Here is an 18275-nt window from a genome sequence, read left to right on the forward strand (position 1 = left end):
ATTTATTTATTTGTTTGTTTGTTTTATTTTTTAATATATCATTATTAATGTTTTCTCTTTCTTTCTTTTTCGTACTCAGTGTAGAAAGAAGAGGAAGTAGTGTTTTGGACACAAAGCAAACATTTTACAGCTTTGACGAATCAATTTGTGGGTGGAGACCTGAATTATTGACGAGAGTCTTGTGATAACGTTTGACTGAAGTTATTAGTGGATCATTTTATGGATAGTTGAGCAAAAATGGAAGGACCTACGCTAAGTCTGCTTCATTTAGATTTTTGTATGTTTTAAAGTCGTCTAGTGGTGCAGTTTTAGAGCTTAACAAATATTAAACAGCATTTTATTTAGCGATTTCAAGAGAAATAACTAATTCCCCGGTCATATTATTGTAATGCTTATGCTATTATACTACAGTATAAACCTCGCAATTCTGGTATTGTTCTCATCAACAACTTTACAATAAACAAGTTTTTAATATATAATAACTTACGTTTCAGCTCGAGGTTATTTCGTATTTCTTCTCCAATGATGAAAGTCGTTTCAACTGCATTTTCTTCTTGAGGGAATAACCGACAAACGCAGACCGAAAGCCGGACTGGATTAGTGTAAAAAGGCGGAGCGGAGCGACAAGCATTGTGTAATCAGCCGCGGTAGCGCCATCTCGTGTTTTCAATTGCCCGCTGCGAGCGATACTGCAACAAGAGACAACGCGTTTGAACAGAAGATGAATAGGTTTCACTTTCCCTTATGAGGGACAGCCATGTAATAATACAAGATATGATAAGATGAACCAGTCAATTTGAAACTGAAGACACATAAGTAAGTGCTTAACATAAAAACGAGGTTTTGTTTGTTTGTTTATTTGTTTTCGTCCGTACTTCACCGCACTGTATGTAGGAACTGCCAATACTGTTGGCTCTTATGAAAAATATTTGTAATGTTCAATAATGCTAAATAAATACTAACTGAGAAATCAAAATTTAGCCAGGTTGATTTGTTGATTCATTATTCTGTAAATGAATAAGAGTAAGATCAGTAGTTTGCAAGCATATCCAGCTTTTAATGCTCTAAAATTCATAAGTCATTGTTTTTATTCTCTAGTGTCTTTGCACCAACTGCTGGTGAAACTTGTTTGCACTTTGACAGACACTTCTTCATTTGATGAGAGACTGGGTTTACATGTAAAGCACTGGACTGAAAGTGGGGTATTGATGTGGTCTCCTTGAAGTTTGAGGAACAAAAAGATGGAACAGAGAGCATCTGTGTCGTGCAGAATACAGAGTATATGTTGGTACATGATTTACATAAAGGTTTAATGCAATTCACAGGCCTCATATCAGCACAAAAAAAGAGAAACAGAAACTTAGTGTAAAACAGAATTATGTGATCTTAAAAGCTCCAATAAAACTCTCTAAATGTCACTAAAACATCATCACGATTGCATGTGTTCGCTGTGAAGAAACCTAGTATCTGTAAAAAATCCTGTCTGAGAAATGAAAAGCTCCACTGCATGTGAAAATTGCTCTGAAAATGTGAAAAAAAACTTTGCATGTTGTTCTCTAGTCTATTTTAACTTCCTTCCTTTTTTCTGTTTCACAAATTCTCATGCACTGGTGGATGTTGCTTCATTTGCCCTGTCCTTTTTATGATGAGCTCTTTTTTACGTTACAAAAATATTCTTTGAATGGATTTAATCAACACTGCTTTTGAAGTAGAAACTGAGGGTACTCAAAAAAGGAAAATAAAGCATTCATCCACAAGGGAAATCGTCTTAAGATTGTAAGCCCCAGTTCTCATTGTGTCTCTTCATCTCTGAAAAAAAGGGTAAGAGAATTTCTCTGTTTGTACTTTATACATTTACATTTTCAAAGAGAAATAAGAAATGTCCTTGTCCTCTGTACGTGTTCATGATGCATGTCTGAAAAATGGAAATTTTCAGTTGTTGGATCTATAAAATTTAAGGTCTAGACATGATTTCTGAGATGGAAATGGCACCTTTAAGCTGTATATTTTTATTTATGTGTAGAATTAAAAATAAACTGTACTGACCCTTCGCTGGGAGTTTGACTGACAGGCTGTTTGACCGATTTGAGCTATTTGACCATAACGCAGAATCTGCCATTTTTGTCTGTCAAACAAACCAGACAGGAGAGTAGATTAACACTGGTGGACTTCAACTTGAAAATAGTGTGAATTGACATCCTTCGACAGGTGAATCAATATACTTTATGATGTTCATATTTTTTGTTCTGTTTCTTAAAAAATGTGTGTACAATGTGTGTCTCACTGTGTGAGAACATGATGTGTGGTGAGAGTGCCATCGCTTGTCGGAAGTAGCAACAGTAACTAAGGGCTTTGGGAAGGGTCAATTAAACAACTACAATAAGGGAGAAGTTATTACAATCAAGGAGAAATAATAATAATTAAAAATTGAAAAAAAAAAAATTGTAAGGCTTATTGTTAAGGTAGTTACAGTAAAGGAGAAATAATTATTTTTTTCTTTTATGACAAGCAAACAAAAAAAATCACACACACACAAACAAAAGGATAAAAAAGGCAAACTATTTCCATGTTTTTCTGACAAAATTACATTTTATATCTACAAATCAGGCATTTTGATTGTGTTGTAGGTGTTGCTAAGGTGATGTCTGTCAAACTGGCTCCTCCTCTTCCTCTAATCTTTCTGCTCATGATTCCTGGTATGGTCAGACCTATTTCTGCTTTTCAACATCCTCCAGCTGTACAGATGCATTTAATCCTAAAAATAATGATAATCATCATCATCATCATCATCATTTCATCATTTCAGATGTTTTCAGTGCTGGTTGGGGTGTGAGTTACAGTCATTCACACATCTGTGCACTAAAGAACTCATCAGTGATAATGAGCTGCACTTATACATATGCTAATGGACATCAGATCAATAAAGTGTTCTGGACCAAAGGACCTTTTATACATGGTAAAGAGCCTCCAGATCTGTCTGAGGATCCTGAATACAGTCAGAGGCTTCAGTATCTGGGAGATAAACAGCAGAACTGCACCATCAGACTGAATCATGTGACACAGAAAGATGAACATGAGTACTGTTTCAGATTCATCACTAATGTAACAAAAGAAAGATGGCTTGGTAAACCTGGAGTGACTCTTACTATCACGGGTGACTTTCATCAGCTTGAGCTCTTCCTCTGTTCATTATGTTGAATAATAATGAGTGTATAACAGTAGCACTAGATATAATGTGTGTGTGTTGTGTTCAGATCTTCAGGTGGAGTCTCCTGAGAGAGTGACAGAAGGAGGTAATGTCACTCTGACATGTAACAGCAGCTGCACTCTGACTGACAGAGCAACATTCATCTGGTACAGAAATTTACAGCCATTAACTGAGAGAAGAGACAGAAACAATGAACTCCTGCTGCAGTCAGTCAGAAGAGAGGATGCAGGCAGATATAGCTGTGCTCTACATGGACACACTTACATCTCTCCTGCTGTTCATCTCAATGTCACATGTGAGTACAGATTTATCAGTTCTTAAAAAATAAACAATAAAAAATAAACGTGACTGTGTTTGAACAAGATGATTTAAGGATTAAAATGGTGTCCTTTTCAGATGCACCAAAGAGCGTTTCAGTGTCCATCAGTCCATCTGGTGAAATAGTGGAGGGAGATTCAGTGACTCTGATCTGCAGCAGTGATTCAAACCCACCTGCAGAAATCAGCTGGTTTAAAGGAGAAACGTTTGTAGGATCTGGAAGAATCTACAGCATCTCAAAGATCAGCTCTGATCACAGTGGAGAATACAAGTGCAAGTCCAGAAATAAACATGGACAGAAATACTCAGATGCTGTGACTTTAAATGTCATGTGTGAGTTAATGATCATCTGCATCTTATTCAAAATTTTCAAATTCTCAATTTTCTAATAGTTATTGTGAATTAAATTTTTGTCCTTTACAGACCCTCCAAGAAATGTTTCAGTGTTCATAAATGGATCTGGTGAAATAGAGGAAGGTGATTCAGTGACTCTGATCTGCAGCAGTGATTCAAACCCACCTGCTCTGAACTTCAGCTGGTTTAAGGAGGATGAATCCTCAGCTGTTGGATCTGGACAGAGTTTCAGTGCACTACAGAGTGGACGCTTCTACTGTGAGGCTCACAATCAACATGGATCTCAGAGATCAGATGCTGTTACTGCCAATGTACATGGTGTGTATGATTCATGAGTCATTCAGTGATTATACAGGCATTTCTACTATTGATAAGCTCTAGGAAAAGAAGAAAATGTGGCAGAAAAAAACAAGAAATATATTATCAATTTAAGAATTTTACAGTCATTTTAAGACATTTTATTTATCAGAAATGAAAAAAAAAAGTCGCTTAACTGTTAGTCATCTTTTTTAAACCTTTAATCCAGGCTCAGGCTACAGGAGTTTTAAAAACTTAACTAATTATGAAGTCTTCCTGCAGCACATACATGAAGAGAATCTTCACAGATTTTCTTCCATCAAATCTCAAACATGCACACACTCCTAAAAATAAAGGTGCTTAAAAAGGTTCTTCACAGCGATACCATAGAAGAACCATTTTTGGTTCCACAAAGAGCCATTCAGTCAAAGTCTCTTTAAAGAACCATCTCTTTCTTACCTTTTTATAATCTGAAAAACCTTCTTTCACCACAAATAACCTTTTGTGAAAGGTTCTTCAGATGTTAAATGTTCTTTATGGAACAATTTAAACAAAAAAGGTTCTTCTATAGCATCGTGAAGCACTTTTTTTTTTTAAGAGTGCACTACAAAATTTGAAAACTGTCGCAGCATTATTGGTGCTAATTTTTGTAGGATGATGTTACTCTGCGGAATTGGGTGTTATTTGATTTCATAATTGTATTTTGTTTGAAAAGGCACTGTAACATCACACAATCTTTAACTATGAAGATAAACAGTGTGCTGATATTCAAGCGTCCTCCTGCTGTACACAGTTTTGTCTCGTCATTGTGTATTGATAAAAACATTGTCTTATCACTTGTCTTATTGTAGGAAGAACGTTTCTGTATGCAGTTGGTGGAGTCACTGGTGGACTGGGAGGTTTAATTTTCATTTTCATCATTGTGCTCCTCTTGTAAGTTCATTCTGGCTCTCAGAAAACACATTAGTACACCAAACTTATATTTCCTAAATACATTTAAAATGATTTATTACAGGAGGAAAAAACACAGACCTGATGACATCACACAGAAGCAGGTAAATCAAATGAGCATTCTTCTTGCCACAAATAAAGTGCAACATGTCATTTTCTAATTTTAGGATGATCTGTATGCCAACGCATCAGCTCACGATGGGCCTCGGTCTGAATTTGATCCCCAAGATCAAAACGATGCCCTGTATTCCTTAATTACACTCAGCAACTTCAGTGGCAATCAAACTGTGGGAAAAACATCTGATTCTGAGGATACAGAAGAGATCCAGTATGTAACCATCCTCCATCACAGAAACAAAGGGACGAACCATCCGGAAGACGACGAAAACCATTACGACAACATTGGGAAATACCAACCTCATGCTGCCAGGAGGTGGGAAACTCAATCATGACATGATCATAACATATTCCACTTTTGAACACCCTTAAATGCAGCCATCTGTTAAGGTCACTGATGTAATATCTCTGGATATATTAATTTCACAGATCTACTGATCAGATGGTGGAGGATCAATCAGTGATTTACAGCACAGTCAAGTGATCAATGGATCAGTTTGGTGAAATTACTGGCTGTTTCCCAATTCCCGCTCTTATGCGATCTTGCGTCCTCGAGTTAACTTCCCAGTACTCAAGAACACAAGTACAGAGAACACATTGAAGCGCCCGGATGTGTTCTTGAAATCGAGAATGCATCAAATGCAGACTTGAGAAAATCAAACCATTAGAAATCTCAGAAGACGCTGTGGACGTAAGGCGTACGGAAGCCTGTAAACTTTAAACTTCTTGTTCTCGCTTAAGAGATTCCTGCTGCAAGCGCACAAATACATGACAGCTAGTGAAAGTAAACATTTGTTGTTTTGTTTTGCATAATTTTAATGAAGTGAGACAGCTTGTGGTACTTTTTATTGGCATCTTAAAAAGAATATGTAACATTATACATAGCCTAATCATTTTCACAAATACATGCAGTAAAAAACTATAAAATATGAAAATATTGTTTAGAATAAAATGAAATAAATGTTTTGAAAGCATTATGGCATTTTTTTGTGACGTTATTGTGCATTGCATGCTGCTGCCTCGCTCCTACGCAGTAAAATCCCCAGAGTAAAATCAGCTCTATTCAGAGAACATTTGGTCGCTCTCTAATTAGAGTTAAAGTTAATGAGATAATTAAGTGATCGATTAAAAGGCGATAGAGCATTAGTGATGAATACCTGCTGTTAACCAAAGAAAAGAAAAAAACAGCCACAGATTAAATCAACTGAAATAAAATAAGTCATTAAATATCTCAAGATCTCTGCAGATGATGATTAAATAACTCCACAAACAGCTTCACCAGCTTCACTCATTATTAACCAGACTGACTTTAGCTTTTATTGAGAATTACAGAGGAACAGATGTTGATGTTTTAGTGATTAAAATAATGCCACCATCATGGAGATCAGCGTTTTGAAGCTCTAAGATTCATGAGTCATTGTTTTTATTCTCCTGTGTCTTGGTGAACCTTGTTTGCGTTTTGACAGGCATTTCTTCATTTGATGAGAGATTGGGTTTACGTATCAAGCACTGGACTGATAGTGGGGTACTGATGTGGTCCCCTTGAAGTTTGAGGAACAAAAACGCGGAACAGAAAGCATCTGTGTCATGCAGAATACACAGTATATGTTGGTACATGATTTACATAAAGGTTTAATGCAGTTCACAGACCTCATATCAACACAAAAAAAGAGAAACAGAAAACAGGATTATGTGATCTTAAAAGCTCCAATGAAACTCTAAATGTCACTAAAACATCATCACGATTGCTTGTGTTCGCTGTGAAGGAACTCAGTATCTGTGAAAAATCCTGTCTGAGAAATGAAAAGCTCCACTGCATGTGAAAATTGCTTTGAAAATTAGAAAAACTTTGCATGTTGTTCTCTAGTCTATTTTAACTTCCTTCCTTTTTTTTCTGTTTCACTAATTCTCATGCACTGGTGGACGTTGCTTCATTTGCCCTGTCCTTTTTATGATTAGATCTTTTTTACGTTACAAAAATATTCTTTGAATGAATTTAATCAAAACTGCTTTTGAAGTAGAAACTGAGGGTACTCAAAAAAGGAAGATAAAGCATTCATCCACAAGAGAAATCATCTTAAGATTGTAAACTGTTCTCACTGTATCTCTTCAACTCTGAAAAACGGTAAGAGAATTTCTCTGTTTGTAGTTTATAAATTTACATTTTAAAAGAAAAATAAGAAATGCCCTTGTCCTCTACATGTGTTCATGATGCCTGTTTGAAAAATGCAAATGTTCAGTTATAAATTTAAGGTCTAGATGTGATTTCTGAGATGGAAACTGCAACTTTAAACTGTATATTTTCATTTTGTCTGTAGAATTAAAAATAAACTGTGTTGACGCTTCGCAGGGAGTTTGACTGACAGGTGATTTGACCAATCATAACGCAGAAGCTACCATTTTAATCCATCAAACAAACCAGATATTAATGCTGCTGGACTTCAATTTGACAGATAGTGTCTATTGACATCTGTTGACAGTTGAATCAAGAGAAGATGATCAGTTCATGCAGCAGTCTACCACAACACATTAAAGAGCCAAAAAACACTATTTATTGATTGAATTTCTTTAAAAATGACACAGTTTGAAAGCTGAAACTTTATTTCATACCAAAAGTAACCTACTCTAAAAGTAACCGCTTTGCTCCACAATGTATTTTTTTCAAATTCAAGTTCATTTTTATAGGCTTCTCACAATACAAATGGTTGCAAAGCAGCTTTACAGAAAATTTAATTTTTCTACAATATATGTGACCCTGGACCAAAAAAACTGTCTTATGTTGCACGGGGTATATTGTACATTGTATGGGTCAAAATTATTGATTTTTCTTTTATGCCAAAAATCATTAGGATATTAAGTAAACATCATGTTCCATGAAGATATTTTGTAAATTTTCTATCGTAAACATATCAAAACTTAATTTTTGATTAGTAATATGCATTGCTATGAACTTCATTTGGGCAACTTTAAAGGCGATTTTCTAAATATTTTGATTTTTTGCACCCTCAGATTCCAGATTTTAACGTAGTTGCATATCAGCCAAATATTGTCCTATCCTATCAAACCATACATTAACAGAAAGCTTATTTATTCAGCTTTCAGGTGATGTACAAATTTGAAAAATTTACACTTATGTCTGTTTTCAAGATCACCTAGTGGCTTACTAGTGGTGACTATGTCAAGTTAATGTAAATATGGCAGAGATGTATGGTAAAAATCAGTTAATGATGTAATCAAACAGATCATGAACTCTATTAACAATAATGAATTATATGTTGCATTCAAACCTATAGCAAAATTTTTAGTGCTGTATATTGCTTCTGGGTTGGCATCATCTGAGGTCCTCTGAGGGGTTGGCATCATCTCTTCTTAGGTGTTCTGGATCCAGACTGTGGATCCAGGGCCGGTGTCCCTGCAGAGTTTAGCTCCAACCCTAATCAAACACACCTGAACCAGCTAATCAAGGTCTTACTAGGTATACTTGAAACTTCCAGGCAGGTGTGTTGAGGAAAGTTGGAGGTAAACTCTGCAGGACACCGGCCCTCCAGGAACAAGTTTGGTGACCCCTGGTCTAGATCCTACCTGTCCGATCGCTACCACTTTATTTATTTAAATGGGAAGTCATCTCAGTTATCACCAGTAAAGTATGGAGTGCCACAAGGATCTGTTCTAGGTCCTCTGCTATTTTCAATATACTTGCTGCCCCTTGGTAATATTATTAGAAAATACGGGATTAGTTTCCATTGTTATGCTGATGATACTCAACTATATATCTCAACACGACCAGATGAAACTAATAAATTAAAATGTAAAAGATTAGATGCTCAATATTTTTCTCCTATTAAATTCAGATAAGACAGAGATATTACTTATTGGACCAAAAAATCATATTTCTCATGTTACAAAAAACAGCTTTCTTCCATCTTAGAAACATTGCCAAGCTACAAAACGTTACCTGTTTCTGACACAGAAAAGCTAGTTCATGCATTCATGACCTCTAGACTGGACTATTGTAATGCACTATTAGGTGGTTGTCCTGCATCTTCAATTAACAAGCTACAAATCGTTCAAAATGCAGCTACTACTTACCAGGTCAAGAAAATATGATCATATTACCCCAATTTTACAGTCTCTGCACTGGCTACCTATTAGGTTCCACAAAATATTACTTCTTACCTATAAGGCCCTCAATGGTTTAGCTCCTGCGTACCTAACTAGTCTTCTACCACGCTACAATCCATCACGCTCCCTAAGGTCACAAAACTCTGGACTGTTGGTAGTAACTAGGATAGCAAAGTCCACTAAAGGAGGTAGAGCTTTTTCGCATTTGGCTCCCAAACTCTGGAACAGCCTTCCTGATAACGTTCGGGGTTCAGACACACTCTCTCTGTTTAAATCTAGATTAAAGACACATCTTTTTAGCCAAGCATTCAAATAATGCATCTCATAATTTTTTACTGCAGTTATATCTGATCAAATGCACATTATTTATCTTTTTTGCTCTGGTTTAACAAATCTTTCTTTGCTTGGTTTGAACAGCAGCTACGCTAATTATGTTCCTATTTGTTCTCTGTTTCTGCCATCTGGAATTCACAAGCTTCAGTCTGGATCCAGAAAACTTAAGAAGAGATGATGCCAACCCTGAAACAACATACAGCACTACTGAATTTTGCTACTAATTTATGGTGTTCTTTGTCTGTTTGATTACATCATTAATTGATCTTTACCACACATCTCTGCCATATGTACATCAAGTTGACATAGTCACCACTAGTAAGCTACTACTAAATATATTGTAAAACTTTAATTTGCTGTAAAGTTGCTTTGCAACAATATGTATTGTTAAAAGCGCTATACAAATAAATTTGAATTGAATCTGCCAGTAGATGGCGATAAATGCCTGAATGGGCATGAATGGGCCTTTGAATCATTGGTTCACAAGATTCATTCAAAACATGGATTCATTCAGAAACTAAACAAGGATGTGTTGCTCAGAGATGCACAACAATTCTGCTATGGCTTTAAAGATAATAAGTTCTCTGCAAAATTGTGCAAAAACACATAATATTGTGTTTAAAATATAACACAATATCAATATATTATTTACTGAACTGTTGTATAAATCACATTTAAACTCATGATAGACACAGCCAAATCAGCACTTGATGGATGATATTTCTTATCATATGATATATATATGAGAGAGAGAAAAAAAAAACATATATTGGATTTTTTGCACCAGTTTCTTGAATTTTAGGGCATAACTGCATTTTTATGGATCATATTTGTCAACATCTTTTGCCTGTGTCACAATTAATCCGGTAAATCCGGCCCTACATATATATCACGTATCATATCACATCATCATTTCATTAGATTCTTGTACACTGATTGTGTTGTAGGTGTTGCTGTCGTGATGTCAGTCAAAATGGCTCCTCCTCTTCCTCTGATCTTTCTTTTAATGATTCCGGGTAGGTCAGACTTATTTCTGCTTTTCAACATCCTCCAGCTGTACAGATGCAGTTCATTTGAAAAATCATCATCATCATCATCATCATCATTTCAGATGTTTTCAGTGCTGGTTGGGGTGTGAGTTACAGTCATTCACACATCTGTGCACTAAAGAACTCATCAGTGATAATGAGCTGCACTTATACATACCCTACTGCATATCAGATCAAGAATGTGTTTTGGACCAAAGGACCTTTTATAAATGGTGAAGAGCCTCCAGATCTGTCTAATGACACTGAATACAGTCAGAGGCTTCAGTATCTGGGTGATAAACATCATACCTGCACCATCAGACTGAATCATGTGACACAGAAAGATGAACATGAGTACTGTTTCAGATTCACAACTGATAAAACTGATGGAAAATGGACTGGTGATCCAGGAGTGAGTCTTACTGTCACAGGTGACTTTCATGAGGTTTCACTCTTCTTCTGTGCATTATGTTGAATAATAATGAGTGTGTGACAGCAGCACTAGATATAATGTGTGTGTTGTGTTCAGATCTTCAGGTGGAGTCTCCTGAGAGAGTGACAGAGGGAGATTCAGTCCGTCTGACATGTAACAGCAGCTGCACTCTGACTGACAGAGCAACATTCATCTGGTACAGAAACTCACAGCCATTAACTGAGAGAAGAGACAGAAACAATGAACTCCTGCTGCAGTCAGTCAGAAGAGAAGATGCAGGCAGATATAGCTGTGCTCTACATGGACACACTTACATCTCTCCTGCTGTTCATCTCAATGTCATGTGTGAGTACAGATTCATTAGTTCTTCAAAAAATAAGTAAATAAATGAATAAATAAAAACTGGTGACTATGTTAGAACAAGATGATATATAGATTTAAACTGTCCTTTTTAGATGCACCAAAGACTATCTCAGTGTCCATCAGTCCATCTGGTGAAATAGTGGAGGGAGATTCAGTGACTCTGAACTGCAGCAGTGATTCAAACCCACCTGCAGAAATCAGCTGGTTTAGAGGAGGAACGTTTGTAGGGTCTGGAAGAATCTACAGCATCTCAAACATCAGCTCTGATCACAGTGGAGAATACAAGTGCAAGTCCAGAAATGAACATGGAGAGAAATACTCAGATGCTGTGGCTCTGAACATCATGTGTGAGTTAATGATAGTTTATTGGTTGTGAATACCCTTACCAAAAAGTAGTATACTTCAAGTTTATTTTATTAAGCATACTTAAGTGTACTAATTAAATACTTGTAGTAGCATTTTAGTACACTTTGAAGTACAGTCTCAGTAAACTACTAGTTTAGTAGTTTTATACTGCAAGTTTTCTTTAAGTGAAATTTACATCATACATTAAGTATACTACTATGTTATGGGATTATTTTTGTGCCAATAAGAATGAACGTAACTTTATAAAACTGAATGTAACTTTCCAAGAAACGATCAAAAATATGCCACTGCAAAAGAAGAAAAACACAATGAAAATGAAAAAATGAACTCAGTTGCACAAAATTAACATGCTCTTCAAATATGCTTCGTTCTTTGTTAATGATTTTCAAAGAATCGTTTTCGCGAATCATGGATTCTGAATGCGTTGCCACAGCTTTCGCTTACGCTTCGCAAATTTTCGTTTGCTGTTTTGGCACCAACCTCTCGTGGGGGCGGGCTTAACAGCGATCTACTCTGATTGGCTAATGAGCTTTTGATGGACAGTTGCTCTCTGACCTGGAAGCACGGACGGTGACGTCAGTGGCGCGCATATTGGAAAGTTGTTGCGGTGTGCAATACGTCGTGCTTTGTTAATAGAAACTATCAGAACTGTTGCACACTGTACATGAATAAAACTTTTATCGATGTTATTGATTAACGTTACTTTAGCAACACGAACTTACTTCAAGCTGCCCTGAGGGACAAGCTGAGGTGGAAGATGATGCCGCTCCGTGTCTCTCCTGGGAGCTCATCTTTAGAAACTAAGAGACAACCGTAGGTGAAATACTAATAACGTTAATACTTAATATAAACAAAGCACGACGTATTGCACACCGCAATATGCGCGCCACTGACATCACCGTCTGTGATTCCAGGTCAGAGAGCAACTGTCCATCAAAAGCTCATTAGCCAATCAGAGTAGATCGCTGTTAAGCCCGCCCCCACGAGAGGTTTGTGCCAAAACAGCAAACGAAAATTTGCGAAGCGTAAGCGAAAGCTGTGGCAACGCATTCAGAATCCATGATTCGCGAAAACGATTCTTTGAAAATCATTAACAAAGAATGAAGCATATTTGAAGAGCATGTTAAATTCGTGCGACTGAGTTCATTTTTTCATTTTCATTGTGTTTTTCTTCTTTTGCAGTGGCATATTTTTGATCATTTCTTGGAAAGTTACATTCAGTTTTACAAAGTTACGTTCATTCTTATTGGCACAAAAATAATCCCATACTATGTCCCTATTCAGGTATTAATTTGTATATATGTTTGTTAAATGAATATCTGAACATACAAAACATCGAAAGAAAAAACTGGATATCTGCTTGTAAACAAGAAACATTTTATTCTAGCTTCACAGGTATAGCTCAAATGTATTTAGACTTATACTCTAAGTATACTTAAATGTCATTTTAAGTATATTTCTGAAACGTACATAAAGCCCATTTCTGAGAAGTACATAAAAAGTAGACTAAAAGTATACTTTGCTATTTTAAGTTTAAAATAAGTATACTAATAGCACACTTGAACAAACTTCTTCTTCGTAAGGGTACACATCATCCAACCATATTTCAAATAATTTTTGATTGTTAATGATATCTGTGCTTTCTGCTTTAGACCCACCCAAGAACATCTCAGTGTCCATCAGTCCATCTGGTGAAATAGTGGAGGGAGATTCAGTGACTCTGATCTGCAGCAGTGATTCAAACCCACCTGCAGAAATCAGCTGGTTTAGAGGAGGAATGTTTGTAGGGTCTGGAAGAATCTACAGCATCTCAAACATCAGCTCTGATCACAGTGGAGAATACAAGTGCAAATCCAGAAATGAACATGGAGAGAAATACTGTGATGCTGCTACTTTAAATGTCACCTGTGAGTTTATTATGAAACAAATTATGCTGATTTCATTTTGATGATTTCAGTTTGTATTAATAAATTTAAAAATGTGTAATATGTTTTAAATATATGATCTGATTAATGCTATAGACCCACCAAAGAGCATCTCAGTGTCCATCAGTCCATCTGGTGAAATAGTGGAGGGAGATTCAGTGACTCTGAACTGCAGCAGTGATTCAAACCCACCTGCAGAAATCAGCTGGTTTAAAGGAGGAATGTTTGTAGGATCTGGAAGAATCTACAACATCTCAAAGATCAGCTCTGATCACAGTGGAGAATACAAGTGCAAGTCCATCAATAAACATGGAGAGAAATACTCTGATGCTGTGACTTTAAATGTCATGTGTGAGTTAATAATCATCTGCATCTTATTCAACATTTTCAAATTCACAATTTTCTAATATTTATTGTGAATTTCATTTTTGTCCTTTATAGATCCTCCAAGAAATGTCTCAGGGTTCATAAATGGATCTGCTGAAATAGAGGAAGGTGATTCAGTGACTCTGATCTGCAGCAGTGATTCAAACCCACCTGCAGAAATCAGCTGGTTTAAGGAGGATGAATCCTCAGCTGTTGGATCTGGACAGAGTTTCAGTGCACTACAGAGTGGACGCTTCTACTGTGAGGCTCACAATCAACATGGATCTCAGAGATCAGACGCTGTTACTGTCAATGTACATGGTGTGTATGATTCGTGAGTCGTTCAGTGATTATACAGGCATTTCTACTTTTGATAAGCTCTATGAAAAGAAGAAAATGTGGTGGAATTTTACTGTCATTTTATAACATTTTATTTATCAGCAATAAAAAAAAATCGCAGAAGTCACTTAACTGTTAGTCATCTTTTTTAACCTTTAATCCAGGCTCAGACTACAGAAGTTATAAAGCCCTAACTAATTATGAAATCTTCCTGCAGAACATACATGAAGAGAATCTTCACAGATTTTCTGCCCTCAAATCTCAAACATGCACAAACTACAAAATTGGAAAACTGTGGCAGCATTATTGGTGTGAATTTTTGCAGGATGATGTTACTCTGCAAAATTGGGTGTTATTTGATTTCATAATTGTATTTTGTTTGAAAAGGCACTGTAACGTCACAAAATCTTTGACTATGAAGATAAACAGTGTGCTGATATTCAAGCGTCCTCCTGCTGTACACAGTTTTGTCTCGTCATTGTGTATATTGATAAAAACATTGTCCTGTCACTTGTCTTATTGTAGGAAGAACGTTTCTGTATGTTGTTGGTGGAGTCACTGGTGGACTGGGAGGTTTAATTTTCATTTTCATCATTGTGCTCCTCTTGTAAGTTCATTCTGGCTCTCAGAAAACACATTAGTACACCAAACTTATATTTCCTAAATACATTTAAAATGATTTATTACAGGAGGAAAAAACACAGACCTGATGACATCACACAGAAGCAGGTAAATCAAATGAGCATTCTTCTTGCCACAAATAAAGTGTAACATGTAATTTTTCTAATTTTAGGATGATCTGTATGCCAACGCATCAGCTCACGATGGGCCTCGGTCTGAATCTGATCCCCCGGATCAAAACGATGCCCTGTATTCCTTAATTACACTCAACAACTTCAGTGGCTATCGAACTGTGGGAAAAACATCTGATTCTGAGGATACAGAAGAGATCCAGTATGTAACCATCCTCCATCACAGAAACAAAGGGACAAACCACCCGGAAGACGACGAAAACCATTACGACAACATTGGGAAATACCAACCTCATGCTGCCAGGAGGTGGGAAACTCAATCATGACATGATCATAACATATTCCACTTTTGAACACCCTTAAATGCAGCCATCTGTTAAGGTCACTGATGTAATATCTCTGGATATATTCATTTCACAGATCTACTGATCAGATGGTGGAGGATCAATCAGTGATTTACAGCACAGTCAAGTGATCAATGGATCTGTTTGGTGAAATTACTGGCCCTTTCTCAATATGCGCTCTTATGCGATCTTGCGTCCTCGAGTTAACTTCCCAATACTCAAGAACGCAAGTACAGCGGACACATTGAAGCGCCCGGATGTGTTCTTGAAATTGAGGATGCATCAAATGCAGACTTGAGAAAATCGAACCGTTAGAAATCCCAGAAGACGCTGTGGACGTACGGCGTACGTTCACACTTAAGAGATTCCTGCTGCAAGCGCACAGACACATGACTGCTATAGTATATAAACATTTATCGTTTTGTTTTGCATAATTTTAATGAAGTGGTACTTTTTATTGGCATCTTAAAAAGAATATGTAACATTATACATCATATATACAATCATTTTCACAAATACATGTGGTAAAAAGCTATAAATATGAACATATTGTCTATAATAAAATGAAATAAATGTTTTTAAAGCGTTATGGCATTTGTTTGTGATGTTATTGTGCATTGCGTGCTGCTGCCTCGCTCCTTATAACCTGCTGGGACTGTCAGTTGAGTAGCAAGAATCTCAAGCACAGCGCATCTCAATTCTCAATTCTTTCAAGGAAGAAAGAACGGCCTCCACGAGAACACAAATCCATTCTTTGCGTTCTTGGACTTGAGAAACAGCCACTGTTCCATTTCCATGTTGGCATCACCCTCGTGTGGTGGGACTGTGGCATTGCTAGTCAAATGCTGGTGTTTCATTTCTTCATTTTGGTTTTACCTAAGAGCTGGGTTATTCCATGTTTTTGCAATTAGCCTTTGGCGGAAATGATATAGTCTTCAGCCAAAGCCTGTAATGACATGTATAGTGAGCACTATATCTAAATTTATCTTAGTATACATGTTGCAGTATATGCAATAGCTTCTATAATTGGCCTGATTGAGTCAGTAAGGATGTCTTTTGGCCGTCCAACTCATGAACAAACACACAAATCTCCTTTAGCTACTCTTAGAAAGTGTATAAACATAATGTTTACTGAGAACGATGCAGACGACAAAGTTTTTACATTGTTATGTGGAATTCATTATTATTTCAAACCTTTAAAGGAGAAGTTCACTTCCGGAATAAAAATGGACAGATAATTTGGTCACCCTCTTGTCATCCAAGATGTTCATGTCTTTCTTTCTTCAGTCGATAAGAAATTACGTTTCTTGAGGAAAACATTTTTGAAATTTTCTCCATATAGTGGACTTCAATGGTGCCCCGAAGATTTTACTTCCAAAATGCATTTTAAATGCTCTAAATGATCCCGGCCAAAGAAAAAGGGTCTTATGTAGCAAAACGATAGGTCATTTTTGAAAAAAAAAATTGCGTAGTCTGTGTAATCCGGGGCAATACAGTATAGGGTAATATAGGGTATGTCAAAAAACTCCCATTTTGTTTTTTCCTTCAACGTCAAAATCATCCTACATTTTTTTTTTTTTTTTTTTTTTTTTTGTAAAGGGTGTTTGATCTTCTCTGCATGTTCACTTTGTAAACACTGGGTCGGTACTTCTGCAACGATGTAGGACGATTTTAAAGTTGTGGAAGAAAATGAGATGGGAGTTTTTAGACATACCCTAACTGTAATGTAATTGGTTTCGAAAATGACAGATCGTTTCACTAGATTAAAGCCATTTGAAGCTGCATTTAAACTGCATTTTGGAAGTTCAAACTTGGGGGCACCATTGAAGTGCATTATATGGAGATAATTCCTGAAGAAACATAATTTCTTATTGACTGAAGAAAGAAAGACATGAACATCTTTGATGACAAGGGGGTGAGTAAATGATCTGTACATTTTTGGTCTGGAAGTAAACTTCTTCTTTAAGGCCCATTTGCGTCATTCAGATCATATAAATAACAATGGTGTTGTTGCTACTTTGTTTAGTATGACTGACTGTAAGTCTTACTATAGCTTTTGCTGCTTATGTCAAGGAAGTGAAACGTCTGATTGCCCATCCTCTTTGTAGGCAGACGTGGACATCCACTGAATGGCAACCCAAAAATTGTGTTTTATGACGTAACACCTAAAGTGATATTATTTAAATCATGTTTTTAACATCACTGAATCAACCTAACATGCGCATGATATTGCTTTTGTGTGTTTAATGCATTTATTACAAATTCTTAAATATATTCATGCAAAACCATAACAGCAAAAAAGCCACAAAACTTTTGTAGATGTACTTAGACACACAGAAGATCTGCTGGTCAGACGTGCGTATGTGCAACAGGAAACACCAACACAGTCACGGCTGTACTTTTTTTCACAGATTTTATAAATAATAGATCTACGTGGCCCACATATGTCAGCAGATGTCTATATTTTAAGACTTTAGGTACTTTTTCACTTGTGTGTTTAGCATGAGTTGTCCAGCTTACATGCAATATGTATGTGTTTATTTCTGGCTTTTATTTACAAGAAAGTGTTAATGTTCCTAAAATCTGCACACTAGATCAGGAAATAAACAAAATGTTTTTTTGAATTCTGAAACATCTAAAAGAAAGAAAAAAAAAAAAT

The 18275-nt window shown here is 36.4% G+C and overlaps 1 protein-coding gene across 4 annotated transcripts; it reads left to right on the forward strand.

Moving 5' to 3' along the window:
* The first annotated feature begins 1548 nt into the window (after positions 1-1548).
* LOC127163713 (B-cell receptor CD22-like) lies at positions 1549-16143 on the forward strand. 4 transcript variants are annotated; one of them, XM_051107056.1, is made up of 13 exons: positions 1549-1821; positions 2142-2208; positions 2628-2696; positions 10812-11159; positions 11258-11506; positions 11617-11871; positions 13543-13797; positions 13912-14166; positions 14257-14502; positions 15046-15127; positions 15210-15249; positions 15314-15579; positions 15693-16143. In XM_051107056.1, exons 3-13 carry the CDS (start codon positions 2642-2644, stop codon positions 15745-15747), a joined length of 2106 nt encoding a protein of 701 aa, XP_050963013.1. In that variant the 5' UTR covers positions 1549-1821; positions 2142-2208; positions 2628-2641; the 3' UTR covers positions 15748-16143. The 4 variants fall into 4 exon arrangements, with proteins under 4 accessions (XP_050963013.1, XP_050963034.1, XP_050963027.1 ...); XM_051107070.1 differs by lacking the exons at positions 1549-1821; positions 2142-2208; positions 2628-2696; positions 13543-13797 and adding exons at positions 7081-7370; positions 9843-10018; positions 10648-10716; XM_051107077.1 differs by lacking the exons at positions 10812-11159; positions 11258-11506; positions 11617-11871; ... (5 more) ...; positions 15314-15579; positions 15693-16143 and adding exons at positions 2807-3154; positions 3255-3503; positions 3605-3859; ... (3 more) ...; positions 5296-5561; positions 5675-6210 and having other exon boundaries at positions 1578-1821.
* Positions 16144-18275: the final 2132 nt, after the last annotated feature.

This window comes from Labeo rohita, chromosome 1, assembly GCF_022985175.1.
Source record: "Labeo rohita strain BAU-BD-2019 chromosome 1, IGBB_LRoh.1.0, whole genome shotgun sequence".
NCBI classification, from domain to species: domain Eukaryota; kingdom Metazoa; phylum Chordata; class Actinopteri; order Cypriniformes; family Cyprinidae; genus Labeo; species Labeo rohita.